Source organism: Vulpes vulpes, chromosome 8, assembly GCF_048418805.1.
Source record: "Vulpes vulpes isolate BD-2025 chromosome 8, VulVul3, whole genome shotgun sequence".
NCBI classification, from domain to species: Eukaryota; Metazoa; Chordata; class Mammalia; order Carnivora; family Canidae; genus Vulpes; species Vulpes vulpes.
In genome coordinates, this window is record NC_132787.1 from 60,683,846 (window position 1) to 60,711,815 (window position 27,970).

General features: G+C 46.7%; 1 protein-coding gene across 44 annotated transcripts in view; it reads left to right on the plus strand.

The window, feature by feature from the left end:
- DYSF (dysferlin) overlaps positions 1–27,970 on the plus strand; it is a 217,533-nt gene that overhangs the window by 64,078 nt on the left and 125,485 nt on the right. For all 44 annotated transcript variants that reach the window (XM_025994580.2, XM_072766912.1, XM_025994577.2 and 41 more), the window contains 8 exons: positions 674–724; positions 2,157–2,187; positions 2,778–2,893; positions 7,612–7,738; positions 9,484–9,587; positions 17,090–17,158; positions 17,288–17,331; positions 21,115–21,197. In XM_025994580.2, the coding sequence (XP_025850365.2) occupies positions 674–724; positions 2,157–2,187; positions 2,778–2,893; positions 7,612–7,738; positions 9,484–9,587; positions 17,090–17,158; positions 17,288–17,331; positions 21,115–21,197 (625 nt within the window). The remainder of the gene's footprint in view (positions 1–673; positions 725–2,156; positions 2,188–2,777; positions 2,894–7,611; positions 7,739–9,483; positions 9,588–17,089; positions 17,159–17,287; positions 17,332–21,114; positions 21,198–27,970) is intronic.

The following is a 27,970-nucleotide window of genomic DNA, read 5'->3' on the forward strand; positions in this document are numbered from 1 at the left end:
AGCTCACCGGCAAACTCTGCTGGTCACAGAAATATCATTGGAAGCTCAGATGGAGGCAACAGCCAAGTGGGGAACCTCCACTGCCCAACACCCTCACAGGGGCCACAGGTCAGGGTCCTGAAATCATTCTTTTTTTTTTGAAAAAAAGATTTTTATTTATTTATTCATGAGAGACACACACAGAGAGAGGCAGAGACACAGAAGCAGGCAGAGGGAGAGGGAGAAGCAGGCTCCATGCAGGGAGCCCGATGTGGGACTTGATCCGAGGACTCCAGGATCACGTCCTGAGCCGAAGGCAGACGCTCAACCGCTGAGCCACCCAGGTGCCCCAGCAGTATAGTTTAGTTGTTGAAGGTGTGGGCTCTGGAGCCACTGTCTGGGCTCTGGTCCTGCCTTGCCTTTTAGGGGTTGTGTGATTCTGTATAAGTCCTGTAGTCTCTCTGTACCTTTGTTCCTTCATCTGTAAAATGGGGACAATACTAGTCCCTATTTATGGGGTTCATGTGAATGTTAAACATTGCTCAGAACAATCTCTGGAACAGAGCAATCACTCTATGTAAGTGTTGGCTGTTACTGTTTGGGAGGGAAGAGATGTTGTGTTGGGTCCTGTCTGGGCCAACGTTTACTTGTAAATGAGAGTTTTAATTTATTTCCCTCCCCCACCCCCCCGCAGGTCGTAGACTCCCGTTCTCTCAGGACAGATGCTCTCATTGGGGAATTCCGGGTAACTTATTTCATTTTCTTTGAAGGCAGTTAGTTCTTGCTAATTCATGTTAGTGGAGGCTCTGTATATAATGTGCAGAAGCTGGTGCTTTAGGGGTCCTATTCCTTTTTGGTCTGTGTTGGGGAAATATAGTTAAACAAAAAAAGACAAAATCTTCTCTGAAGTCAGAAATCCTCTTCACAAAGGTCATAGACAAAGAACAGACTTTTATTATCGAATAAATATCAATCCAGAAGGTGATGCACATGACAGGAAATGCACCGGGAGATTTCTCAGGTAAATGATCTGAAAGAAAGGATGGAGAGGGAAATCTCTTCCCATGTGTCTAACAGGGGGTGTTGAGTTTCTTACTTATGATTCTTATTTGTCCTTACCTCTGGGAAGACAGCATGAAATTGGTGGTGAGGTGACCCTCTTCCTGATTCTGACTTGGGCCAGCTCTGTGCCCTGCATGCACCCTCAAGCTGGCTTGGGAGTGGAGTCTGGGGGGATCAGGGTGGGATGCAGGGGAAATGGGGGAGTCTGACCCCCCTCATTTGTCCCCAACAGTGCAGAAACAAGGAGTGCACTGCAGAAAACCAAGGACTGAGTAGGACACAGCTCTCAGGGAGGCATCACCAAGTCTCAGAAAGCAAAGACAACTAGCAATGGAGACCTTCACGAATAGTGTTTTAATGCAATTCTCACTGATTTTCTTGTTTCTGAATCTTCAGGCCTTTATCAACTGAAAGAAGGGGTACAGGCTTATTTTAACCTCCCCTTGCTATCCAAATAAAATGTGGCTCCTTCTATGAGAGGTAGTCCAATATAGAAAATGAAGTCAATTTTCCTGGAGAAGCAGTTTTAAAAACAATGGGATTGAACCTGAGTCATTCTGTAATAAATGCAGTTCTATGTCTTGAGTCTCTAATCTTTGAAGCATATTCTTGTTCTGAGAACCCAGAGGTTAGGGTAGAAAATTATTTTCTTTTTTTGTAATTACAAAAGTAATCCACGATCAAAAAAAATTCTTTTTAGATTAGTTTTAGGTTCATAGCAAAATAGAATGGAAAGTACAGAGTTGTCATGTACTTCCCAGTGGCCGCCATGCACATCTCACTAATCTATGATTTTATATGGAACATTATGAAATACAGGAAAGAAAAACTAATAAAGTAAATCTACCACCTAAATCTACCAGCCAGAGATAGCACAGTTATCATTTTGTTGTGTTTCTTTTGCTCTTTCTTTCCTATGCATAGAAATATCTTACCAAACTTTGATAAAAATGTATTGTGCTCTTTTTTTCCATGTAATGTCAGCTGATGAACATTTCCTCATGTCTCCAAATGGTCTTCAGAGCATGATTTTTAATGTGATGGCATAATGCACCATACTTCATCTAACCCTCCAGGGGCAAGAGTTTGATTTGTGTTTCTTGGTTTGATTTCAGATGGATGTGGGTACCATCTACAGAGAGCCCCGTGAGTCACATCCTCATCACCTTGACCATATCCTTGCATTTTGGTTATGGAGGCTGTAAGGGACAACTATTTGGGACAACCACCTTTCTTCCTTGAGGGTTTTGGAATTTAGAGGCAGAGTCATCCTGGAGATGAGAGCTGCAGAAATGAAGAGAAGGCAGGCTTTCATCTTCCAAGTAAACCAGGCCCTCAGAGAGATCAAACCTTCACATGGGTCCCAGCTGGCTCAGTCAGGGATGCTAGATTTGGAAGGCCCCAAGCAAGGGCTGTTGGAGATGAGGTCACCTCCTACAGGGGTGGGCCATTTTGATAACAAGTCTAGGATTTCTCCACACTGTGGCTTCTTTTTTGGTCTGGTCACTTCCTGAGAGGGAGATAAATGGCCTGGGATCTGGCTTTGGCAGCTTCTTATAGGTGCCTCTGTTGAGCACCTATAAGACTTGACTTGAACATTCAAAGTCTGGCCTCCGTGTTCCTGTGAATAAATCCCTCATCTTGACTCAAATAAAGTCGGCCTCAGGCTTCTGGATGTGGTTGCAGACTTGGGTCCTTCCAATTTGGCCATCACCAATGGATGTTGTTTCTCTTAGGACATGCCTATCTGAGGAAGTGGCTGCTACTCTCTGACCCTGATGACTTCTCTGTTGGGGCCAGAGGTTACCTGAAAGCAAGCCTTTATGTGCTGGGGCCTGGAGATGAAGCGCCTGTGAGTATATTGCCTAGGTCCTCCTCATGGCTCCTCCAATTGGTAGGAGAGGCACCAAACAAACAAAAACACAACTTGAGTTATTCTGATCTAAAAAAAATACATGCTAATTATGAGAAATGTAGACCACGTGCAAAAATATAAATAAAAAATGAATCACTCCTAATTCTACCATTCAGAGACAGCTGTGATTCCTATCTTGCTGCATATCCTCCCAGGAGGATGTACATATGTATTTTTCTACTTTGAAAAGAATTGGTATATTTTAGAGAGAGAGAGAGAGTGCATGGGTGGGAGGGACAGAGGGAGAGGAAGAGAGAATCTTAAGCTAACTCTTTGTGAGCATGGAGCCCAAGGAGGGGATCTCATGACCCTGAGATCACGACCTGGGCCAAAACCAAGAGTTGGACGTTTAACCTACTGTGCCACCCAGGCGCCCCATCTATTTTTTTTTATTACTTTTTAAAACTGAGATATAATTGACATATAACATTATATTAGTTTCAGCCATACAACATCACGATTCTTTATTTGTGTATATATTGTGAAATGATCATCACAGTAAGTGTAGTTAACATCCATTGCCTTATGTGGTTTCAAAAATATTTTTTCTTGTGATGAGAGCTCTTAAGATGTGTTCTCTTCAGTAACTTTCAAACATGCAATAGAGTATTATTAACTTGAGTCTCCATGCTGTATATTACATCCTCATGGCTTACTTATCTGCTAACTGGAGGTTTGTACACGTTGACTCCCTTCCTCCTGTCCCCTCTCCCCTGCCTCTGGCAACTACTGATCTGTTGTATATTTTTCTTTTTTGCAAAAATGAGATCATTCTCTATATTCTACTCCAACCTGAATTTTATCACTTGAGAATATACCATTATCATCTTTACACACCAGTAAGTCAAGTTCAAGTTGGAGATGGGAAGAATGATGAGAAAGGTGTGCAGAGTTGGGGAGGTATTGGCATCTTTGTATGTTTGGCAAAAAGAGAGAAGGTTTGGAATAGTTGTGGGAGAGGAATGAAAAGTTACTTCCAGGTAAACAAAGATTTCTGAGCATACCTGAGTGCAGTACCCACTCTGGGTTGGCAGCTTTGTGGTAGAGCCTCATGAAACTCGGTGGCCTGGAAGCAGGAGGATGGATGGCAGAGGTGTTGGGCGTGCACAGGGCAGGACTAGTGGAAGCACAGGAATGAGATAGCCTGGGCATTGGGACATGGCTGGTGGTGCTGGGTGGGCAGGATGCAGGAGTGCAAGGCTTTGTGCTGATGAGGGGGATAGAGAATAGCAAAGGGTTGGGGATGCACATTTATTGAGCACCTGCAATGTGCCAGGCTATGTTGGGAGCCCTGCTCTGAGTGGGAGGTTGGAGCAGGCAGATAGGTTGGCAAGCTATATTCAGAGACGGGTTTTAGTGGTCAAGGTTTTGCTAGAGGAAAGGCTCTGAGTGGCTGGAGATTTGAGATATGGCCATGCCTCTAACAGCTGAAGGGCAGGGGAGATTAAGGTGGTGTTGGTGGAGGAAGGGGACAATGTTGGTGAATGACTTGACCACATGGATATTGATTATCTTATGGGAGAATTGGAACTCAAACAGGCAAGTGGTGAGGCAGGTACTGAAGTCATCAAGGAAAAGTGAGCATGTGTCCTTGGCTTGGTGGATGGTAGAATGAGAACTAGGGGACAGAGTGGCACATGTGGGGGATGGGCCTTCTGGATAAAAGACATGGTGGAGTGATGGTGGGTGCAGGTGCAAGGTATGGCCTTCTCTTCCCAGCCTGTGATAGCCAAGAGGAGAGGGAGAGGCAATAGTGGGGAATGCATATCTCCAGGAGAAAAGAGCAGTGAGAGGCAGAGGGAAAGTTCTCCGATGATGTCAGGAATAGGAGCAGACTGATGACAAGGGCTTCACAGTGGAGAGGGTTAGGGGATGGAGAACCCAGGGTTCTATGCTGTGCAGGGGGCTGATGGAGCTCCAGTGGACAAGCCCCACCCAAAGGCACCTGTCCATCTCTCTCATTCCATACAGTCCGGTTCTGTCCTTCTGTAGCATGTTTTTCCGAGACATTGTGCCATCTTGCTCCTTCTCATGGTGTTTCTGAGTCTATTATCTTTTCCTAAAACATTTATTTCTCCTCTTCCTATTAATTGGAACCTTGCTTTTTCCTGATGAAACCACTTCTATTGAAACCAACTCAGAAAAAAGCCCCTACTTTCTGGTCCGACTCTCCATGGGTTCTGGAGTGGGAGGAGCAGCAATCTCTGGTTTCCTCTGCAGCCTCCCAGCCAGCAGCTCTTCCCAGCATCAGCACTGCCTCCTCTTTCAAAGGCTGCATCGCTGGTTGTTTTCCCCTCTTCTGGGCTGTTACGTACCCCTGGCATAGACAGAGCTGTCCAGGGGGCATCCCTGCTTGCAGATTCTCATCTTTGCCATTGTCCTGAGGTGTGACACATCCTCACTGATTAGCCACCAACATCTGACTTTTTTCCTTTAAGACCCTGAGCTCAGAAATCGCTCTCTCCACCACTCTTTGCCTTTTTTCTCCATCGCCCCGGCTGAATGACAATCCTTCTTTCCTGGTGTTACAGCCCCCTGATCCCTCTCTGTTTGCCCAGTCCATTAGTGCCCTTCTGCCACTCTCCCCCCTTCTCCAGCCTGGACCCCATTCTCCATCACAGCTCTCATCATGTGCTTACTGGTTCCATACTAGGGGTTTCCTACCACACCTCATAAACCCACTGTCCCCCACTGTCTACACCACTCCTTGGTCCGTTTTGGTGACAGAAGTCACCTGGAAGTGCTGGCTAGATGAACATGGGTGCTATCAACGTCTTCTTTGACTTGGTTGTGGTTTACTCCTTATCCCATTCTCCACAGTGGCTGTTTCTAAACTTTGCTGTCTTTCCTAAGCCCCAACCTCTGTCTCCTTAGGCAGAGCTGCACAGTGGTGAATGATGTAAACCCTTGGAGCTCCCTTGATCCTCATTCCTGACTTCAGTTGTCTTCCCTCCCTTCCCCATCTTCCTGCCTCCTTTGTCATGTGCTTGAATCCTCCGCCATCTTGTTCCCTCTGCCTTCCTGGTGTCTTCTCTTCTGCCCTTGGATCTGTACCAGGCTCAAGATTTCCCCACCTTCAAACACCTTTGTCCACGTCCCCCATTTCTCCCACCGTTCTTCTCCAAGCTGCTTGCAAGCTGCTTCCAGGCATGACCAACTTCTTCAGGGAGTGTGCCGGGTTGCTCTTCCCTACTCCTCTACCAGCTGCTCATTCCTCCTCCTCTTCACTAAGATTCCTGCCACCTTCCTTCCCTGAAACCACATGCTGGATGGAGGGTTACCATGGCTAACCTCAGGGGCTCTTTTCTGCTATTAATCTGCTCCTTTCCTCCATAGTATTTGATTCCAGAGCCCATGACTTATTTTAAACTCTCTTCTCCCTTAGCATTGGTGATTCTCTCAAGTCTTTCTCCCTTTCTTAAAAATATGGATCCTTCAAATTCAGTGGCCGAGTAAAATTCCCTTCCTTGCCTCTTTGCTGTGTCCTTGACCCTCACTTTCAAGGAGTCCATCTCTGTCCATCTGAGACCCCTAAATTGTTCATGTCCAGCTTGGCTCTTCAGAGCTCCAGACACTCAGTTTCAGTTGCTCTGTAATAAAGCCACATTAACGCACCCATCAGGCCCCTCTAGTTTCACATGCAAAAACCCAGGATCACCTGCTGTGTGCTTCTCACAACTGCACCCATCCTGGGCTAGGTGACATCTTAGGAGATGGCACCATTATGTACTCAGTCTTCATGGCCAGAGGCCTGATTTCATCCCTCATCCCTCAATCCCACATCAGTCAGTTCACATGCAAGTGGTTGGTCAGTCTTGTTGGTGTGACCACCTCAGAGCATGCTTCTCTCTCCCATCCCAAGACCAGAGTCCAAGGTCTTGCTCCCCTCACATCTACCCTGGGCCACTGTGTGAATTAAGATATAGGTTCAAAGATACCCTAAATCATAGGCATTAAGAAAGATAGAGGTGTGCTTCTCTCCCTCCTAAATGCCTGGGGAGGCAGTCCAGAACTGGCACAGTGCTCCCACGATGACCAGAGACCCAGGCTCCTGGTCTTTGTCCTATAGTCATCATCATGCAGCTTCCATCTCATGGTTTGCGATGGTTGCTCCAGTTCCCATCATCAGGTCTGTATTTCCAGCCAGTGGAATGGCGGGATAGGAGCTTGCTTTAAGGGGGGCTTTCCCTGTGAGTGAGCTCCATGGGGACAGGACCTCTGTCTGCCTGTTCACTGCTGCATCCCTCCTCCTTCAGCACATCCTGGTGGTCACTCACTAACACCAAATATTTGTTGAGGGAACAAACACATGTTATTGAAGACAGAGAGGCCAGTTTAGACCTGTCACTTCTGCACTCTTGTTAATGGGTGGAGCAGGAAGGAGGCCAAGGTTCATGAATGCCCACCATGTGCATTGATGCATTATGGAAGTTGATTTGCCCAGCAGCCTGTGAAGTCTGTGTTACTGTTTCCACTGTCCAGGTGAGGAAGCAGAGAGTCTCGGTGGGGAGGAACCTGCCTGAGATCCCATGTTAGTAAGCAGCAGGGCGAGATCCACCTTTCTTTAAAATGCACCGTGTAAGAGATGTCAGTTGAAGAAGGGAAAATATTGTGCTCAAGAGCTCTTTAAGGAATCATATGTGGTTGCATTGTAGCTGGAGAGAAAGGACCCCTCTGAAGACAAGGAGGACATTGAAAACAATCTGCTCAGGCCAACTGGCGTGGCCCTGCGAGGAGCCCACTTCTGCCTGAAGATCTTCAGAGCGGAGGATTTACCACAAAGTGAGTCTGGGTTGGAGGCCTAAGACTGAGATTGTGAGTGGGGTCCCTGGGCAGGGGAAGGTCACTGAGGTGTTGGCAGGACTCAGTGTTGCGACGGATGAGAAACCCATCCACTTGGTGAGCCATCATGTCAGTTTGCCTGGGACTGTCCTGGTTTCAGTGCCAAAAGTCCTCCATCCTGGGAAACCCTTCAGTCTCTGACCACCCGGGGCAGTGGGTCACCCTAGCTGTGGCCATGTCCTTATCCTTTCAAGAGAGACAGGGTGGCCCCTGCCTGGTTTTTCATAATGACTGGCCCTGCACCACCCCCACCCCCTGTGGGCTCAGTGAATGCTGGGGGAACTATGGTGAATATTTTAAAGTCTTGAGTGTCAATCCAGGCACACATTAGAATGACCTGGGGATCTTTAAAGGTGTACAGACCTTTCCTGTGTTTCACACTGACTGGCTATGGAGTAGGGTTCACACACTGGGCATCGTTAAAGGGTAAACCACTGTTTTGAAGCATGTATTGGCGTCACCAAGCAGTTCTGTCCATAGCAGTCAGGGAGAGCATTTGCAACTTAGGTCCCTGTATATAAGTTTTGCATAAAGCTAATTATTTGAGGTTTTGCTCAAACTTTGACTAATGACTCAATAAAAGATACACATTCCTTCTGTACAAGCTTCACTGTAGCAAAATCACGGGGAAAACCTTTAAGTAAGTAATTGGTATTAGATGGGCATTACAATACATGCTTAATAATATTCTTCATTTATTGGCTGACACTATGCAGAAGTGAGGCTGGTGAGCTCCTGCAGAGGGCCGGGGAAATAGAAATGTTTGCTTTGTTCATGGTGAATGTACTTTGTATTTAATTCTCTGCAATCTTGTTTAAATATAAATAAAAAGAAATAGGTGGTAAACAGGACATCAATATTTGCTAATTGTTGTTATCTGTCTTATTCATGTACACAGCAGCTGGTATATAATCTGTAACTGTCTCCTCCTCTCATTCATACACACATAGACTTTGATACATACTAGAAATATACATGTGCACATATCCATCTATCTGTGTATACATTTGTAAATAATATGACTAATTCAGTAAAATATTGGTTTGGAGCAGCATAAACATTCTTTATTTAAAAAAAGTTTTTTTTTTTTTGGTTTTATTTGAGAGAGAGAGAGAGAGAGAGCAGCAGCAGAGGGAGAGGGAGAAGCAGGCTCCTCGTTAAGCAGGGAGCCTGATGTGGGGCTCGATTCCAGAGACTTTAGGATCATGACCTGCGCTGAAGGCAGATGCTTAACCAGCTGAGCCACCCAGGTGTCCCCAAAATTCTTTAAAAATAAAAACACCGGAATTAACCTGTTGGTTAACATCAGATCAATCACTGTGTTATGGACTTAAAGGAAATGTCAAACAGGCACCAATGATGGGATACTATTAAAACAAATTCCAGCCCTTTTCTAGATTGTTACCTGCCCTTAGTGATGTAGATTGCTAATCAATCAATCAATCAATCAATCATTTGGTGGATCTATGGAAACTGCTTGAGAGCAGGGACAGGAACAAAGCTGTTCAGACTGGTAAGGGAGGAGTGTGTGTCCTCAGGGGCTGCTGTTCTGGCGGTCCCCAGGCTGAAGGGGTGCCACAGCGTCTCTCTCAGGGAGTCTCAAGACTGAAGAGAGGGAGGGAGGTGGAAAGTCACGTTTTGGAGGGTGGATGACAGGCGGGCACTGACTAGCATGTTCTCCCCAGTGGATGATGCTGTGATGGACAATGTGAAGCAGATCTTTGGCTTTGACAGCAACAAGAAGAATTTGGTAGATCCCTTCATGGAAGTCAGCTTTGCGGGGAAAATGGTAAGGAGCAAGGAAGTGGGAGGATTCTCTTGGGAGGGTGACCACTGGGTGTCCCTGTGGATGAGTGCTGAGCAGAGTGAAGGCTGATGTGAGGCACGCACGTAAGAATGTGCATTTGGAGGGGCTGACTGGGTGACACATGGTGAGAGACTCACCCAGGCCTGGCTCTCCGGGGCTGCCATGCACACGCCTGTGGATGGCTCTGCTTGGGGTACCTGAGACAGGCACACAGGTAGTAGACATGGGGTGGACAGACAGTGGACAGATAAAGGATGGTTTGGGGGAAAATTAAGCAGTAGCATGGAAACTAGATGTGAGGGCATAAAGATAGGGAAACTTAAAAAAAGGTAACAGAAACAATGATTATTTTAAAAAACTGTGGCAGGAGTCCAGTGGAGAAAGTCCACTCTGGTGGGGGCCCTAGGGATGAGTCACATCTCTCTTCCCTGCAGCCTGCCTTTCTGCCCAGAGGCGGGGCTGTAACTGGGGCTCCCGTGGGCCCCCTCCCTCCAGCCCACCCCAGGCAGGCAAGCCCTCTCCAGCCTCCTATGCCCATCCGCCAGGCTCCCCCTGGCATCTGGGCCACCACCGGGCTTCAGCCTTACCCCTCCACGGCGGACTCCCACAACTCCCACCCCCACTCCCACAGCCCCAGACCTTCCCGGGTCTCTACATCTCTATCTGCTGCCCCCTGGGCTCTCTGCCCCGCCTGCCCCCTCCCAAGAGCCTTCGTCCTTAGCTGGTACCACCATCAAAGGCGGAATACGTGGGCCTGCCCTGATTCTTCCCTGTGCTCTAACCTCCTCACATCAAACCCGCCCCCCCTTCCCCCACCCCGCCCCTTGCTCTGGACCTCACACCTGCCCCAGGGCCCTTCCCTCCCCTCCGCCTGCCGTCAGTCTCTTCCCAGGACCACACAGCAGCCTGGGGTTCATTCTCTCCTCTGGGTTCTCCCCACAGAAAGCCCCAGAATAATCTGTCTAAAACAGCCCCGTTTGCACAATGAAGCTCAAACCGCACAATCCAGCCGAGCTTTCTTGAACTTTCTCGCCCGCCTCTCCCTGGCTGGAGTCAGCGCCCTTTGTGCGCCGGGGAAGTGGCGCCCCTGCGGGAGCACGCAGCCCTGCAGCCGCGGCCCAGAGCGCGCAGCCCCGGGGGCTCCCTGCCTGCACCCCAGGGCGCGCCTGCTGCTGTGGCCTCGGGTCCCCGCGTCCGCCCTGCCTCTTCCCTCCACCGGTCACGCCGCCGGCCCTGGCCGGGCCCGTGCAGTCCGGAGCCCTCGCGGCCCCGCCGCGCCCAGTCCAGCCGCTGTCAGCCGTCCAGCCGTCCAGCCGTGGACGTCCAGCCGTCCTCGGCGACCCACGGAGCCCTCTGCAGCCGGGTTTCCATTCCTGCCCGGTCATCAGCGTCTGTTTCTCCGACTTGTGGGCGAGAACCCGGTCCTTTTAGCTCCAACCTCAAAGCAGAGATCACGGTGGAGATGGTGGGGCAATGACAGGTGGCGCAGACTGCCCGCGCTCCCAGAGCGCCCAGCCCCTGCCCCCGCGAGGGGTGGAGGACGGGGCCGCCGGCGTGTGTCGGCAGGGTGGGGGCCTCGCAGGTCGGAGGTCGTGCCAACCTTGCGGGGTTCCACCTGCCGCAGAACCAGGGCTGGGAGAGCTGAATCCCTTGGCTTGCAGGAAAATTGCCCCGGGGCAGGGGAGAAGGACTGAGAATTTGGGCTGGGTGGCGGGAGAGTGGGTGCCTTGCAGCCCGCTCCTCCTTTGCTCCCCAGGCAGAGGTGCGCAGGGGGAAGAAACCCCGCAGGTGTTAATAGGACAAGGGGGAGAAGTTTTAAAAATGAACAATAAACACTAGAAGTTGAGGGTGGTGATGGAGGTGGTGTGGGTTCCCATTCACACAGCACTTGGCAATTTTCCTTTCACTCAATCTCTTCTTAGATTCGTTTTAAAAAGGAGCGGGATGGGCCAGCCCATGCCACCAACAAAGGGAGGCTCTGAGCTGGGAGTGGGGGACGGGGAGAGAGGGGTGTCCTGTCTGATGCCTACCAGACTTAACTCCCCGCCTTTTGTTTCTTTTCTCCTTTTATTACTGATGCACATGTTTACTAGCCCAGTTTGAAAATTACAGAAAAAAAGTAAATGAAATTACCAACATTGCACCATACAGAGTTCATTTTTGGTGCCCGATTTCCAGTTTTTTCCTCATGTATAGGTAATAGACGTTTTCCCCAGCTCTTTATTTTGACTATTTTAAAACATTGAGAAAAGTTAGAAGGGTTGCTCAAGGAACATCCCACCCACTGGTATGACCTTCACTTAGATTGAAGCAACTGCTAACATTTTGTTGCATTTACTTTCTATATATAGATACTTTTTTTCCCCCCTGGCTGAATCATTTGAAACCTAGTTGCAATCATTTGAAACTCCTAAAGACTTCAGGATACATCTCCTGAGAGAAAGAAAATTCTTTGTAACTCCAGTAATCTTATCACACCAACCAGGTTAACAATCATTCCCTAATATTATCAGATACTGGCTCATATAAATTTTCTCTGATTATCCCCAAAATGTCCTTTACAGCTGGCTTAATTTTGTGCTGATCTAAGACCCCACTAGAATTCATGCTCTGCATTTGGTCCTCTGTGGTCTTTCCTGTAACAGTTCCTCCTGACTTTCCCCCCTCCCCCCTCCAACAATTTTTCTCACCCCATGACATTGATCTTTTTGAAGAGCCCAGGCCATTTGTCCATGTTCTGGATTTGTCGGATTATTTCCTTCCAGTGTTATTTACCTTGCTCCTCTGGCCCCTGTATTTCCTATAAACTGGAAATTAGTTCTTGAGGCCAGATTAGCTTCAGATTCAGTATTTAGCAATAATGTGTCAGAGGTGATGTTGTGTGCATTGTATTGCATCACAACAGGAAGCAACGTGAGGTTGTCCCATCACTGGTGATGATTGATCATTTGCTTAAGATATATCCCTTGTCGAACTACCCGTTTGTACTTTGCAAATCCTAGGGGTGGTATCTTGGCACTGTGTGCATATCCTGTTTCTCAGCAACTTCTTACCTAATGGTCTATGCAGCCATTGGCCTCCTTACCTGAACAAGTCATTTACTTGGGGTTGCAAAAGTGGTGATTTTCTCATCATTCCTTCTCTCTTTATAAGTTAGTGTTTTTCTGGAAAGAAGAGCTTTCCTCCCCCCCACCCTTGACCCCTTTGAATATTACTGTGGACCTCAATACTTTTTTATTAATTCAACATGGTAAAATCAGTCATTGTGCTGGATGTATGAACTGTCCTGAAGTTGGCCATTGGGGCCCCTACAAGCTGGCTCCTCCATCTTGAGCCTAACTCAGGGTCTCAGTGAAAATGTGGGACAGGTAACTCCGATCTTAAACTCTCTCACACTGAGGTGTAAGTGATCACTGTGGGTCCTCACCCAAGTGCAGTTTCTTGCCCAAGTATGAGGTCCTCACCCAAGTGCAGTGTTAGTTTGGGCTTGGGGTATGGGTCTGATGGCCTGTATCTAGCCTCAGGAGGGACTGTAACAGAATGAATGAAGTCGACAAGGAAGTGGGAAGGTGTGGCTGGACAGGCTTGTGCGACACTTCCACCAAGGACTGGGATTAATTTCCCAATTTGACAGATAAAGAAAGTCATATTTCAAGATTGTTTTTATTTTTTATTTCACATTCTCCAAAATAGTAGGGTGCTTTGATGGTGGTGAGAAGTAAGACTGACCTGCCTTCAAATTAAATGGCTTTTCCTGGAGCTGAGTCTCAGACTTCTGGGGCTCCTGGCTACTTCTGGGTCCTCATGGCACCTTGATCTTCCAAGGTCTTCTGAGATGCCCTTGGCTGGCCCTGGGGGGTTTTCTAGGTAGGTGCAAATGGCTGTGGGAGATGATGGAGGTCGGGGATCCGACCCAAGCGAGGGACTATATAAAGCTGATTGGTGAGCTAGTTTCTCCAAGAAGCTACATCTCCCCCACTTTCCCCCTAGAAGGAAGAGGCTTATTGTGATGGAAGCAGTTGAGCCCCTCCTTTCTGAAACCTTCAGCCTGTTGGGTTCCCCTGGGGTCCCTGGACCTTTGTGTCACCCCCCTCTCTCCTCCAGCTACCCTTACTACCTGTCTCATTCTGCCTGTCCCTCTCCCTCAGCCTACCCGTGTGTTACTTTTTCTCACTACAACTTAATCTGGAGTCCTGGGATTTTGTCCTTTGTAAGCTCACCCAGCACAGCCTGTCCCTCATTGCACTTCCTCCTATGGACACTTGGTGGCACTATTATCCACGATGTGAACCATACCAGATATTACACAAACACACACCTGGTGAGAAGGAAAGGAGAGGTACTTGGGGGGCAGGGTGGGAGACTTTAAAACAACTTTTTTCCTGAATGCAAGAAAAAAAGTATCGGTTGTAGAAAAAATTGGAGAAAGTCAGAGAAAATTGTATGAAAAAAATTAACCATATTTCTGTACCCTTCGTCAATGTGGAGATAATCACTGTTAACATTTGTGTGTATTTCCTTGTAGTATGTTTTTTTCTCTCCCCTGCTTTCACTCCCAACCCTCCCCTCTCCCACGCTAGAAAAAAAATTGGATTTAGATTAAGTTGATTTTCATTATTCGTGGGTCCCATATTTGCAAATTCACCTACTTGATAAAATTTATTTGCAATCCCCCTATTTTTTAAAAGATTTAATTTATTTATTCATGAGACATAGTGGCAGAGACATAGGCAGAGGGAGAAGCAGGCTCCCTGTGGGGAGCCTGGTGCAGGACTCCATCCCAGGACCCCAGGATCACGACCTGAGCCAAAGGCAGATGCTCAACCACTGAGCCACCTGCGTGCCCCTGTAATCCCAAAATTAATACTTATGGTGCTTTCCTGAGTGTTTGCAGACTGAATTGGAACAGTGTGAGTCTGCCTCTTTGTTTCAGTTCTCATCCTATAAATATGGGTCCTTTACTTGGTCTACCTGGTGTCATGTTTTTCTCATTTTGGTGCTTTTTTTTTGTGATATTACTGTTTAAAACACGCCCCCCACCCCCACCCCTGAGTAGTGCTGAAAGGCTGTCTGATATTTCTTTGTGTGAAAAGGCTGGGATGTACCTTATGAGAAAATATGCTAGATAAGCTTAATTAAGGTATGAGTTAGTGCTGCCGATGATGAATTCAATGTTAATGAATCAACAATATATATTAAATAAGATATCTTTAAACAGAAATGCACACGACACAAGGTTATGTATTGATTAGTTGACAAAAATGTTGTGACAGATGCTGGTAAGAACCCAACCCTGTAATTCCCCCAGAGCAATGGTTTAATATTCATGAATTCAGTGTTCTTGGTGATTTATAGAATGTGTAACTACCATCAGGTGCAAGAATCTACTGTATGGGGACACCTGGGTGGCTCAGTGGTTGAGTGTCTGCCCTTGGTTCAGGGAGTGATCCTGGAGTCCTGGCATCGAGTCCCACATTGGGTTCCCTGCAGGGAGCCTGCTTCTCCCTCTGCCTGTGTCTCTGCCTCTCTCTTTCTGTGTCTCTCATGAATAAATTAAAAACAAAAATCTTAAAAAAAAAAAAAAAAGAATCAACTGTATCTCTTCAGTTTGGTCAACTGTTTTTATAGGCTAGTATTTTCTTAGGTTATTGAACAGCTTTTGAAATAAATTTTTGAGCATGATGACTTGACTTACCTGCAAAATGATTGTCATAAGTTTAGTTAACATCCATCATCTCATATAGGTACAAAAAAAAAGGAAGAAAAAAGTTTTTTTTCCTTGTGATGAGAACCCCTAGAAACTACTATCTTAATAATTTTCAAATACACCATACCTACTCTACCATAGAATCATCATATAGTACATTACATCCCCAGTACTTGTCTTTTTCTATTAACATAACTTGGAAGTTGTTTCACATTATAGAGCAGTCCTCATTATTTTTAGAGCTACATAGTACCCCATTGCATGGATGCACCATCGTTTATCTAATCTGTCTTCTACTGGTGGACACCTGCGTTGTTCCATATCCTTGACACTTGAATAACCTCATTACGTGTGTCATTCTACACATATGCAAGTATTTCTGTATGATAAATGTCTAGAAGTAGAACTGGTAAGTCAAAGGGTTTTTGCATTTGCAATTTGGAGAGATAGTGGCCAGTTGCTCCCTGGAGGGTTGAGGTATTTTTTTCTCCCGCCAGCAAAATATGAGAGTGCAGTTTCTCCATAGCCGTGCCAACAGAGGGCTATAAGATTTTAGAGAATTTTATGAATCTAATGGGTGAGAAATAGTATCTTGGCTTTGTGTTTCTTTTCTTATGAGGGAAGTTGAGCATCTTTTTATGTGCCTTCAACTCTTCGAATTTTCATTCACTCTCTGCCCATTGTCCCATGAGATTGCTGGTCTCCTTTCCTTACTCCTTTCTTTGCTGACACAGGAGCAAATCATGGCACCCATCTTTGACCCCCAACCTTTGCCTGCGCTTTTCTCACAGGGAGGTTGGGAGGGTGGGGACAGGGGCTGGCATTGAGTGAACCAGGGATGGATACAAGGTCCTGGGGCCCCCATGGAGGCTGCACCTTCATTTGACGGAGGAATTGAAGCCCCCAATCATATGCTCATTAAATGAGATAATGCACATAAATGCTTAGCATGCTGCAGGGCTCATAGCAAATGCTCTAAAAAAGGCTACAGGACATGCACACCTACCAGGATGTATGTATCTGAAATAGAGTCTTTACCTGTTGTCCCTGTGGGAGTACAGGATGCCCTGGAGCTGGCTAAGAGGCCTGGCACCTCCCCAAGGGTTCCAAGTGCAGGTAGAGCACATAAGCCATGATTTGGATCTAGTTTCCACCTCTGCTAGGCTTCTTGATTGGGGAAAGCCCAGTCTTAAGAGCAGGGCTGATCTGAGGCAGACTGGCTTATGGGGTTTGTATGTTCATGATTTCTCCTCTCATTTTCAGATGCTGGCACCTGGGCCCCAGGCCCTGGCCCTCCAGCTATGATCTCCCACACCCCCCACCTCCCATCTCTAATCTCTTAGGGCTCACAGTCTTCCAAAGGAACAGGTGGTCTGGGCTGACTGGTGCCCAGGCCTCAGGACCCCTAGGACAGCTAGTCTGGACTTAGGCCCCCACACTAAGGTCATGGCCATATGGGAGGTGGGGGAGGAGGATTTCCAGCCAGAGGTAGGAGATAAAGGTAGAAGGACTGTGGAATTCAGGCAATGTATCCCTCCCACCCATTCCCCCTTTCCCCTGCCACCCCCACCCCATCCCCTCCAGCTTTGGGTCTGATTTACCATGTAGCTTTGCCTCTGCAGTTCCCTGTGTCTGAGCCATCAAGGCTCCCAGGCTCTTCTGCCCAGCCTGAAGGGTGGCCAACATGGCAGAGAACAGCCCCTGGCTGGTGAGGTGGTCCCTAAGGGAATCCATAGTCCTCTCGGAGCTCCATCCACCTGTCCTCTGTGTCTTCTAGCTCTGCAGCAAGATCCTGGAGAAGACAGCCAACCCTCAGTGGAACCAGAGCATCACTCTGCCTGCCATGGTGAGCCTTGCCCGCTCCAGCCCATTCCAGGAGGCCCTGCGCTCCTGGCCTCCCTGACGTTCTGCCTGTATCCTGGACTTCCCCTTCTTTAAAAGAACCCCACCTCAACACGTGTCTTTTCCCTCTCAGTTTCCCTCCATGTGTGAAAAAATGAAGATTCGCGTCATGGACTGGTGAGTGCTGAGTCTCAGAGTCTCTGGAGGTGGCTATCTTCAGGGCTCACTGGGTCCTTCAGTTTCCCTCAGTTCAGAGCATATAGTGGGAGAATCTATTTCAGGTGAGGGAGTATCCGCTGCTGGGAGGCCAGAGAAGGAGAGGGTGTGGGCTGTTCTTGGGAAGCTCACTTACAGGCCTGCCCCAAGGCATAGGAGGGCAGCCAGATGGGTACCTGAGATACCTTAGGGCAGGGGATGCCAGGAAGGCTTCCTGGAGGAGGTGGGGTTTTGTTAAGTCCAGCTTGAGGGCATTCCAGTGAGGAGAGGATCATAAGCAAAGGCAAGGAAACTGCAAAGAGTAGAGCTTCTGGGTGGATGGACCATGACCCACCCTGCCCCAGCCCTGCCATGGGTTGCTGCCATGGAATGGTGTGGGGTCACTGCAGGCTTGGAACAGGTGAGGGCAAGAGCTTGTGGACATCTTGGAAAAGTGCTCTGCCATCTGCTGAGCACCTACTGTGTGCCAGACCCTGTGCTCAGCAAGTATTTCACATGTGTGACATTGCCTGATCCTCAGCTCGACTGACTCCTGGCTACTTTATAGATGAGGGGGTGACCTGTCTGAAGTGACAGCTGGGAAGCAGCTGAGGCCAAGATTGAACCCAAGCCTGCTGCTCCCAAAGCCTGTGTTCTTAAACACTGGGCTACCTGCTTCCCAGTACGCTAAGGTGATCTCTCTCACACCTGGAAGGCTGTTAGGGGTCCCCACGCAGGAGCACCAGGACCTTTCATACATCAGGCTTTCCAAAAAGAGAGTTGTCCTTTCTCTGCCCCCAAAAACTCTTGGCCATGTGGTTCCCAGCATGTTCTCCTTTGGTCTCAGGCCACGGCACCCCCAGCCAGCAGGGTAATGAGAGACCAGGGAAAACCCCCAGGCCACAGAGCCATTAAAGTGTGTGCCAGTTCCCCAGGCCGAGAGAAAACAGCTTGTGGGAATTAGAGAGGAAAGCAGTAGCCAGGAGGGCCAGGAGGGAGAGGCCTCTAGGGCCCTGACCGCAGGTATGTTCCGTGGGCAAGTGGTCTGGGGCAGAGATGTGTTCTCCGTCCCCAGAACCACCTCTGCCTCTCAGTTCATGGTGTGTGTGCACCTGAGTGCGCTGCGTTGATGGGGGCCGATTGGCTGTCTGCGTCTGTGTGTCTGTGCGTGTGGACTCTTGTGCGCACATGCACACGGGTATGGTTGTCTTGTGTATGGTGGGTGGGCCTTGCCGGGTCCATGTGAGCTGTGTCAAAGGCATCAACGTACTGTACAATCCAAACACGTTACGGAATCTGGTGGTTGCATCTCTGGTTTGGGTTGAAGTGGCATTTTTATTGTGAGTCTATTTTCAGACTTGCTGTATTTTCCAAAAGCAACCCCAAGCCCTAAAACCCAACTGTTGGCCAAAAAGTGTTCTGCTGCTGTGCTGCAAGTTCTTATCCAGAAAAAGTGCTTCTCCAACCCCTGCCCCCAAAAGACTCAGATAAACTTTTGTTATTACCTGAATCCTGGAAATATGATATGGTCCACATGGCCTTTCTCCTGTAACTTAATCTTCCACTTGATTTTTAAATATTTGCTTTTTTTTGTTAAAAAATGAAAACTCAAAAGGCTATTCCCATCTCATACGAACAGAATTTCCCTCCTCCCGTTTTCCTGCCTTTCTCGCAAGGCTCAGATAAGACCAGAGGTGAGAAGTCCCATTCTTCTCCAAGGTGCTTCTCTTTTCCAGGGCGGTTGCACAATCCCTCAGCTGCTGGTTATCTGGTGTTGATGATCTCATTGTAGGGTGTTTAAGGAAATTTTTACTTTCCAGAGCTTCTTGACATCATTCATCAGGAAAATTGATGAAGCTCTGCTGACAATTTGGTCTTTCTCGTTAGCTCCCTGCCCCATGAAGCATTTTAGAATCAAAGCTTAATCACCTCCCTGGGAAGGCGAGTATGAAGTATGAAAAGAGGAAGAGAGGGAGCAGCAGAGATTAGGCATCCCATGGGTATGAGATGTAACAGGAAAATAAGACAACTTTGCCCAAGCGTGTCTGTCACAACAGGGCTTGGGTGTGTCGTTGCTTAAGGAAAGCATGCCTGTGACCAAGGTACTCCCAGGAGGGAGAGAGAGCCTACAGGGCTCCAAGGAAAGCGGCCCCCAGGGAAATTTCAAGGAAGGAGATAGGTCTTGCCTGGTCCAGCCTTTCTCAATTTAGCACCATGACATTTGGGGCCAGAAAATTCTTTGCTGAGGAAGATAGGCCTGTGCATCATAGGATGTTTAGCAGCAACCATGGCTTCTCTCTACTGCCCCTGCCACTGCCCCTGCTCCCACCCCCACCCCATTCAAAATTGTCTCCAGATATTGCCAAATGTCCCTGGGGTTGAAATCACTGCATTGAGAACTCTTGCTCTAGCCTGACAGTAAGCAGTGGGTGGCTGTGATTGAAGCTCTGGTTTCCGTGTCAGGCAAATCTGGCTCAAATACTGGTTTTGCCATCTAGGCAACCTTTGTTCCATCATTTGAAATTGGGGCTAATTGTAGTACCTGCCTCATAGGGCTGAGGGAGGTTAGAGCTAATTCATGTGACGATTTTAGCATACTGCTTGGCTTTCAGTAGGTGCTCAGTAAATGCCAGCTATTCTATATATTATTATCAAGGGGGCAGGTGTGGGACACAGAGGGAGGGTCTGCGTGGGACGTTATTGGCTAATGGCCTCATTAATGATAGTCAGTCTGCTCGAATTCATACCCACAGTTCCCATAATGGTTGGAGGGGAGAAACCTTCCTCCTGGGAAGCCAGACAGGGACAGGCCCCCGTGTTGTGCCCAAGAGCAGCATGTGACATGGCAGAAGCACTGGACCTGGAGTCAAGACATTGGGGTTTCCGTTCTGGCTCTGCCCCTCCCCACAGGCTGACCTTGGGCAAGGACCTTCTATTTCTTTTTCTTTTTGTTTTTTTTTAAGGTTTTATTTATTTATTCATGAGAGACAACAGAGAGAGAGAGAGAGAGAGAGAGGCAGAGACATAGGCAGAGAGAGAAACAGGCCTTCAGGGAGCCCGATGTGGGACTCGATCTCAGGACCCTGGGATCACACCCAGAGCTCAGTGGCTCAGCCACTGAACTACCCAGGTGTCTTGAGGACCTTCCATTTCAGAGCCTCAACTTGCTCATCTCTGGAATGGAGAGGGTAATAAAAGTACTCATTCCTCAAGGTTCCTGAGAGGGTCCTTTGAGATAAAAAAGGTAAAAGTGCTTTGTCACATATAAAGTCAGATACAAAGCATAATTGTGCATTAACTAATACAAGCTAATTTAAGATGTGGCCTTGGAGATAGTTTCTTCTTGGTCACCTGGTTTTCTCCTGGTCTGGATTATTTCTTGAGCTTCTGGAACTTTTCTCTTCCTGGGTCGGGGGTCTGGCTCCCTGAGCAACCTCCTGCTCCCCCACCCTGCCTCCTGCCTCTGGCCTCTTTCCTTTCAACCTGCTTATGTCTCCCCAGTCATCCAGGCTGGCAGCCCAGTGTTGGTTGGCTGATGTGTGTTGGATGCTGGTGTTTGGCCAGATGGACTAATTCCTTCCAGAGGAGTCTTAGACAATGCTTCTTTCCAGTCTCTTCTTCCTAGGATTATCAGGCCTCAGTAACATACCCAGCGTGAAGACTGGAACCCCTAAAGATGTATAACTGAGGCCCTCTCCTTCCTGAGTGGGCTGTGGCCTACAGTCCTCCTCCTATGTTCATGCCCTTTCAACCCCCTTATTCTAGGGACCGCCTTACCCACAATGACATCGTGGCCACCACCTACCTGAGTATGTCGAAAATCTCTGCCCCTGGAGGAGAAATAGAAGGTAAGATTCCCCACTTTGTTCTGCCCCCTGGTTCCCTGCACTCTCCCCTGATCCACTCCTGTCTGTTTCACACCTCTACTTTTGAGAGTGCAGAAATAGGAATATTAATTATCAGGCCTTTGCAGCCTACTCTCCATGAAGAAGGGCTGTGGCCGATTTGAACAATGGGCTTACAAACATTTTAGATGCTCTACACCTTGGCTGGTGGGACTACACCACTGACTGGTACAGAGAGGCTAGTTCACTCCTGCAGCCATGCCATGCACCAGATTCTGTGTTGGCCAACTGTGCCCTAGCAGTTTCTATTTTGAAATAGCTTTCATTGGTCAATTAAAAAGTAGGCCATGATCATTTTGTAAAATTTTAAAGATAATGAAGAAGAATATAAAATTGACCCATAGAATTACTCATCTGCTTACCTCCCCCCAGATAAGAGCTAATTATTAATATTCTGGGAGTCTTCCATGTATATGTATGTATATGTACACATACAGGTGTGTGTGCATTAAAAATGGTTTTGAAACAATTGTTTTGAAAATTGCTTTTGTTACTTGGCAATACAACAGAGATGTTTATTCGTGTGATTAAATATTCTTCTACAATATAATTTTAAGTGAATACACATATTCCATTATGTGAATGTACCATAATCCATGTTAACTAGTTAATGATGAATACTTAAGTGGTTTCTAATTTTTGTACATTATAAGCAACGAACTTTTACTGAATATTTTTGTAGCTGAATCTTTATACAAGCCATGATTTTTTGAGAGGGATTAATACCTAGAAGTGGAATTGCTGTATCAAAGGATTTGTACATTTTAAAGCGATTTGTAATTTATCAAAATTGCCCTTCAGAAAAAAAAACTGGACTAATGTATACTCTGGTGACTCACATGAGCTTCTTTTGCTGTACCTTCACCAAGACAGGGTAAAAATAATATTAAAAAAACTTTGTTAATTTGATGGGTGAATTTTATTATTGCCTTTATTTTCATTTCATTAATAGCTGGTTAAGTTGATGAATGCAAGTTTAAAAATATTTTAATAATTTTTCTGTATTTATATATTACATATTTATATACTCTATATTTATTTTATTATAAATTGCCTGTTCATTGTCTTGGTCCATATTTCTGATGGTATGTTTGTCTTTTTCTCATTGTTTTGTAAGAGTTCCGTGTGTGTGTGTGTGTGTGTATGGATGTTAACTTTCCCCATCATATAAGTGGTAAATAATTCTTGTCTGCTTTATTTTACCATTTAATAGAAATTGATGTATAGAAATTAAAATTTTTTATGTAGCCAAATCTTTTAACCTTTCCTTGGCCACTAAGGCAAAGACCTAACATTTTTTTCACAATTGTTCTTTGGTAATACCAACACTGTATATTGAAAAATCTTTCCCCTCTATTTTGAAATACTACCTTTATCCACTACTAAATTCCTAACTGTGTTCTTGGACCTGTTTCTTGATTTTCTATTATCTTTAATTGGTATGTCTGCTTGTTATTTCTTAGGTTTTGGTATCTGGGTAATGCTGGCTCTGTAAAATTAATTGGAAAGATTTAAAGTCGTTTCTAACATCTGGAGCAGTTTATATAACATAAGAATATAGTCTTTTGAGGGTTTGAAAGAATTCATCCATAAAACCAGATGGGCTGGGTGCCCTTTTTGAGTGGGTATAGTACTAACTCTTTAAAAACTTTTCAGTTTCTCCTGTGATCATTGTTATTTTTAGTTTGTTACTTTTATGATAGTCAATTCTAGGATATCTTCCTGGAAGAGTATTTGCTATGCTGAGCTCTTCTGATTTCTTTATATAACTATTATAGAGAACAGTCTTTTATAATTTAGATAATTCTCTCTACCTGGGGTCTTTTCTCCTTTCTTATTTCTAATGATATGTGTTTGAGTTTTCTTTTTTTCTTGATTAGGTTTGTTGTAAGTCTCCACGCCCTCCACCCCACCACACATACACACATACACACTTTGTTGGACTTTTCCAAGAATCAACTTTTGGATTTATTTATCAGTTCTAATATTTTTTCTTAATTTTCTAATATTTTTCTTTTCTAATGTTTTATTCTCTCATCTTTTTACTCTTTTTGTGTTAAAAGAGTAAAAGATTCCTCTTAAAAGTTTCTAATCAACATCTTGTAATTACTTTTAAAATCTCTTGTCTAAATAATGATATGGTCTCTGCTCCAGAGGTGATGCTTTTGGTCTTCAGCAACCCCCAAGGTTATATTTAACTCAAACAATGAGTTAAAATTTAAAAAAATTTTTTTACATTGAAAAATTTAGTTTATTTGGAATTTATTTAGGTACACTTTCTGAGTCTGATTGGATTTTTTTGTAGGTAGTCTACTTTTTTCTAACTAGATGCTGCTGGTAGGGATGCATCTTTTTTTCTTATTGCTAAATTACTCTGAAGTACCTAGGTACAGGACTCTTTTCACTGAATTTTGTCTGAGACATAGCAAATTCTTTAAATCTGAGTTGGGGAATAATTTATTCTAACATGAGAACATGAGCAGTTGAAGGCAGGGTGGGGTAGGAATAAGAGCCTGGAGCTCTGGAACCAGGCAGCTTGGGTCTCAGTTCTGTTTCTTTGTAGCTAAGTGAGTCACTCCCCTCATCTCACCAGTCCTGGCCTCATAAGGTTGTTGTAAAGATCTAGTGAGATTATAACTGTAACATTCTTAGAGTGTCTGGTACACATGAAATCCTAAAGTAAAGTAACATTTGCTGTGTAGTATCATTATTATTGGCTTTCTGCATCACTAATCTGATTTTATTTCCTGTACCAGTTCTCCTTACTGCTTTCCATGTGGTTTAAAATCGGCCATTGCATTTTTTAGTTTCTCGTCCCGCCTTCTTTTCCCTCTGTTATTCCTTTGATATGTTCATTTTCTTTTTTGTCTGTTCTCTCCCAGAAGATTTGCTTAGTTCCACAAAAGCTATGCCTTCTTGCCCTCTGTTGAGAATTCCAAATCATTTCTGAGACTTTCAGGTAAATGTTCTTTGGAATCTTACAGATGCTGCTACCCTCTCTTGGTTGGCACCCTGGGAATCTTCCTTTCTCCTTAATTTATGCTCTACCAAGACCTGGTCAGTGTTGGTGTCTTTCTACAGAGAGGGTGCCTTGTTCTCTGTCCAATCATCCTGACAAATCTTTATCCGGAGCACAGGTTAAGGTGCTCAGTTTCTGGAAGACTCCACCTAGGGCTCTTGAAGTTGAGCAATCCCTTCTTCTAAGGTTCTCTGAAACATAAAAACACCCCCCCCCTAAAAAAACAAGCCAACTTATAATGATAGAAAATTCAAACATACACAAAAATACAGAACTGTGCGGTGGAATTCCAGGTGTCCTCACTCAGTTTAATATCTAGCTGCTCTCTGCAGCTCTGATTTCACCGTTGATACTTTTAATTGGTGAAATACACAAAAACTGCCTCCCACAGGGCTCTGCTAGGAGGACCCCCCTGCCCCCGCCCCTCCCCCTTCCAACTGGGAACAATCATCCCAAGATGCGGTAGTTGTATCCCATTCTCCCCCCCCCACCCCCTCTAGTGCTGTTCAGATAATTTCTGAGAATGGCTATTTTGGATGGACAGATAGAAAGATTTGAGGTGGGGGGCAGTGCATTATGAGGATGGGGTGGGAGAGAGACTCCCTGTAGATCGAAACTCCAGGTATGTAAGGAACTTTCTCCAATTTTCCGATTGGTCCTGACGCCCCCCCCCCCCCCCCCCTTACAATCCAGGGGCGGACCCAGATAGAAGCACACAGAGTGACCTTCCGACTGTTTTCCGACGGCTACCGTTTTCAGGAGGCCACAGCTGCGCCTGCCAACAGCTAGCTGCCCGAGGGAGAGTTTAGATCCCCGTCTCCCCATCAGTCTTCATTACGTCTGGTGTGGTTGGCCTGGATCTCTTTCAGGGTCACTGTGAAGGTTTTCGCAGGAATGTGAGGAAGAGGTTTATGTGGCCACTAGATGGCGCTCAGGTCATGGGCAGCGCCGCGTCCGCGAGGTTCAGGGCGCCTGGCGGAGCTGGGTGCAAACGCTCCCGCAGGTTGTTTTGGGGATCCGTGAGAATCGTCTCGCAAACTATGGCTAACCGGTTCTAAATGTGTTATTAAGTAGCTTGATCTCTGGAACAATACAAGAGTGTAACTTATTGCTCAAAATGGAGCCGCCCTTCCTGGCGCTTCTGGTGTCCCTGCCCTGAGAGATGGGTCCCTATCTGAGAAGCTGCCCCTTGGGATTTGCCTTGCTCCCTGCCCCTTCTCCCATGGTCCTGAGGCCATCTCAGGACGTGTGGCTCCGCCTTTCCTTTCAACTGTGTGTATTTTTTCCTTCCCTTTAGGGGATCTAGCACATTCGGGCAGCTCGTGGCACCATCTTCTCATGGCTCCCAGAGCCCCAACTAAACCAAACTGTAAAAACCAGTTGTTTCTCTTTATTTCCCCACCTCCTGGTTCACCAGATTATTTGGCCCAACCGGGAGTTTTTGTTTTTCTTGCCAGTGAGGACAGAACCTAACACTGGCCTCTTAAGCACTTCTGCCCACAAGTTTGCCTGGGCACACTTAAGTATTCCTTGGACCCTGTGCTCCAAAGCATTGAGGAAAAATTTTGTTTTCTAAAAAGGAGTGATTTCCTTAGAAGGTACAGTTCTTTCAAAAGGTAACAGGCACCTAAAACCCACGAAATGACACAGATTCTTTTATAACTTTATAATGGAAATTACACTACAAAGATGGCACTTGTATCCTACAGTTTTTTCTAAGAAATCCGAAGTTTTTTTGTTTTTGTTTTTGTGTGTGTGTTGGGGGTGGGGGTTTGGAGTGGTTTTTTTTTTGTTGTTGTTGTTGTCTTTTGTCTTTGGAGCATAGATGATGATTTCCCAGCACTTTTTGGCTTCTTCTCCTGTCTGCATGGTCTGGTGTCAGGCCGCCAAACCGTGGGCACGGGCGATGTGCTGAGAGGGGGAGCTGGCGGGGCCAGTGGCAGGTAACGGTCCCAGCTTCTCCAGGAGGACACACGGCTGTCCGTGGGCACTGTCCGCAGGGCTGTGATGTGTGGCTCACGGGGTCGGAAGGGCCTGCTCCTGATCTTCTCTGGCTTCCCAGGGGTGAGGGAGTCAGGCTTGGTGGCTCAGGCCACCAAACTGGGAGTATTCATGAGTGTTCTGGGGCTTCTACAGCCACAGTTCCCCAGGCTTAGGGAAAATACAGCAGAACCCTTGCGTTTTGGCAGAGAGTGATGAGGACTGAATGGTAGTTTTGTCTTTGGTGGCTTCACTGGTCACTGTGCCCTCGACTTTATGAGCTGTCTGTAGACACAGAGGAGAGAACCTAAGATGATCCTCCGTACCTGGAGACTTGTGGCCCTGCCCCCAAATGAGGAATCATTGGTCAGAGTTGTCAGCAGGGCCAGGTCTTATGTGGTGCCCAGCACCGTGCCTGATTGGGTTTGTTAAATGAATGAACGAATGAGTGAAGAAATAAAGGAATTCATGAGAGGCGCCATTGGGAAATAGGCTGGTCAGCTGCCGCCCTCCAGTCCTTCTTGGCACCAGAGGCGTGTATGGGTCAGATGGTTGGCAGGGCGGGGGCGGGGAGACGTCTGTGTCTAGGCTGGGCACCGGTTTACGGCCAGGGTTCAGAGTTGGTCTGTGGATGTGCAGCCGAGTTTACCTCTGCAAGAAGCACATGCAGTCAGAACTATGACCTCGGCCTCATTAGCCTGAGATGACTGGCCAGGTCTGTTTGTAATCATTTGAAAGGAGCTTAAAATGGAATCTGTTTCCTTTGGGTGGGCTCTGGCTGCTGTTCTCCTTGGGGCCGCAGCTGTGCCTGTGTTGGTCAAAGCTCCCCTGTGACCAGAGGCCTGCTCCCCCACTGATGAAAACCTATTTCTGTGGATATGAAAATGGGCCTGAATTACGGTTTTCTGTAATTTGACTTTGACTTCTGCTAGTTGGCATTTCTAGCTGAGGCCTGGCTGCAGAGAGCTGTGGGGCTGGGTCCCAAGGCCTGGACCCCTGGCAGCTGCGACTCACCCTCCTGCTGCTTTATGCACCAGTGGGTCAGCCCTGGCCTTGTATCTGGACTCCCATGTTCCCCTTCTCTCTCTTCTTCACTCTTTATCTCTGTGTCTCAGTCTTCCTTCACAGTATTTTGCTTAACTCTTGGCTCTTAACTACACTCATGGAGTTATGGGAAAGTAGTCATAGATCTACTTTGAGGGGAGGAGACAAATAGGTAAAGGTGACCAACGAATGAAAATCATCAAAGATTTCACCAGCCATATCTACAGGCTTGGTCATGACCCCAAGCCTGGTTACATTCAGTTGGGTGGAGGAGGAAACACGGAGGGTCAGAATGCAGGAAGAGGCTGGAGTCTGAGAGGACCATGGAAGGAGACTTAAGGGTACCCTTAAGTACCCTGTGGAGTGTCTTAGATCTGCCTAGAAGTGAGGGACAGATTCCAAGAGCCCAGAAGGGTGCTAGAGCATCTTGTTCCTTGCTTCTCTCATTTCTTGCTTCTCCTTCTTTGCCTCTCTCATTTCTAGACACTCCTTATCAGCATGTAAGGGCATGTCCAAGTGTGTAGAACCTTGAGCTCATGGACAGTGTCTGGCACTGTGCTTCACTCAAAGTGGCAGGTGCCTGAAGCCAGATACCAGTTCCTGCTGTTGTGAAAATGCAACATGGTGTTCTCAGTGGCAATCATGAAAATGACCACGAGATGGAGATGTTGCC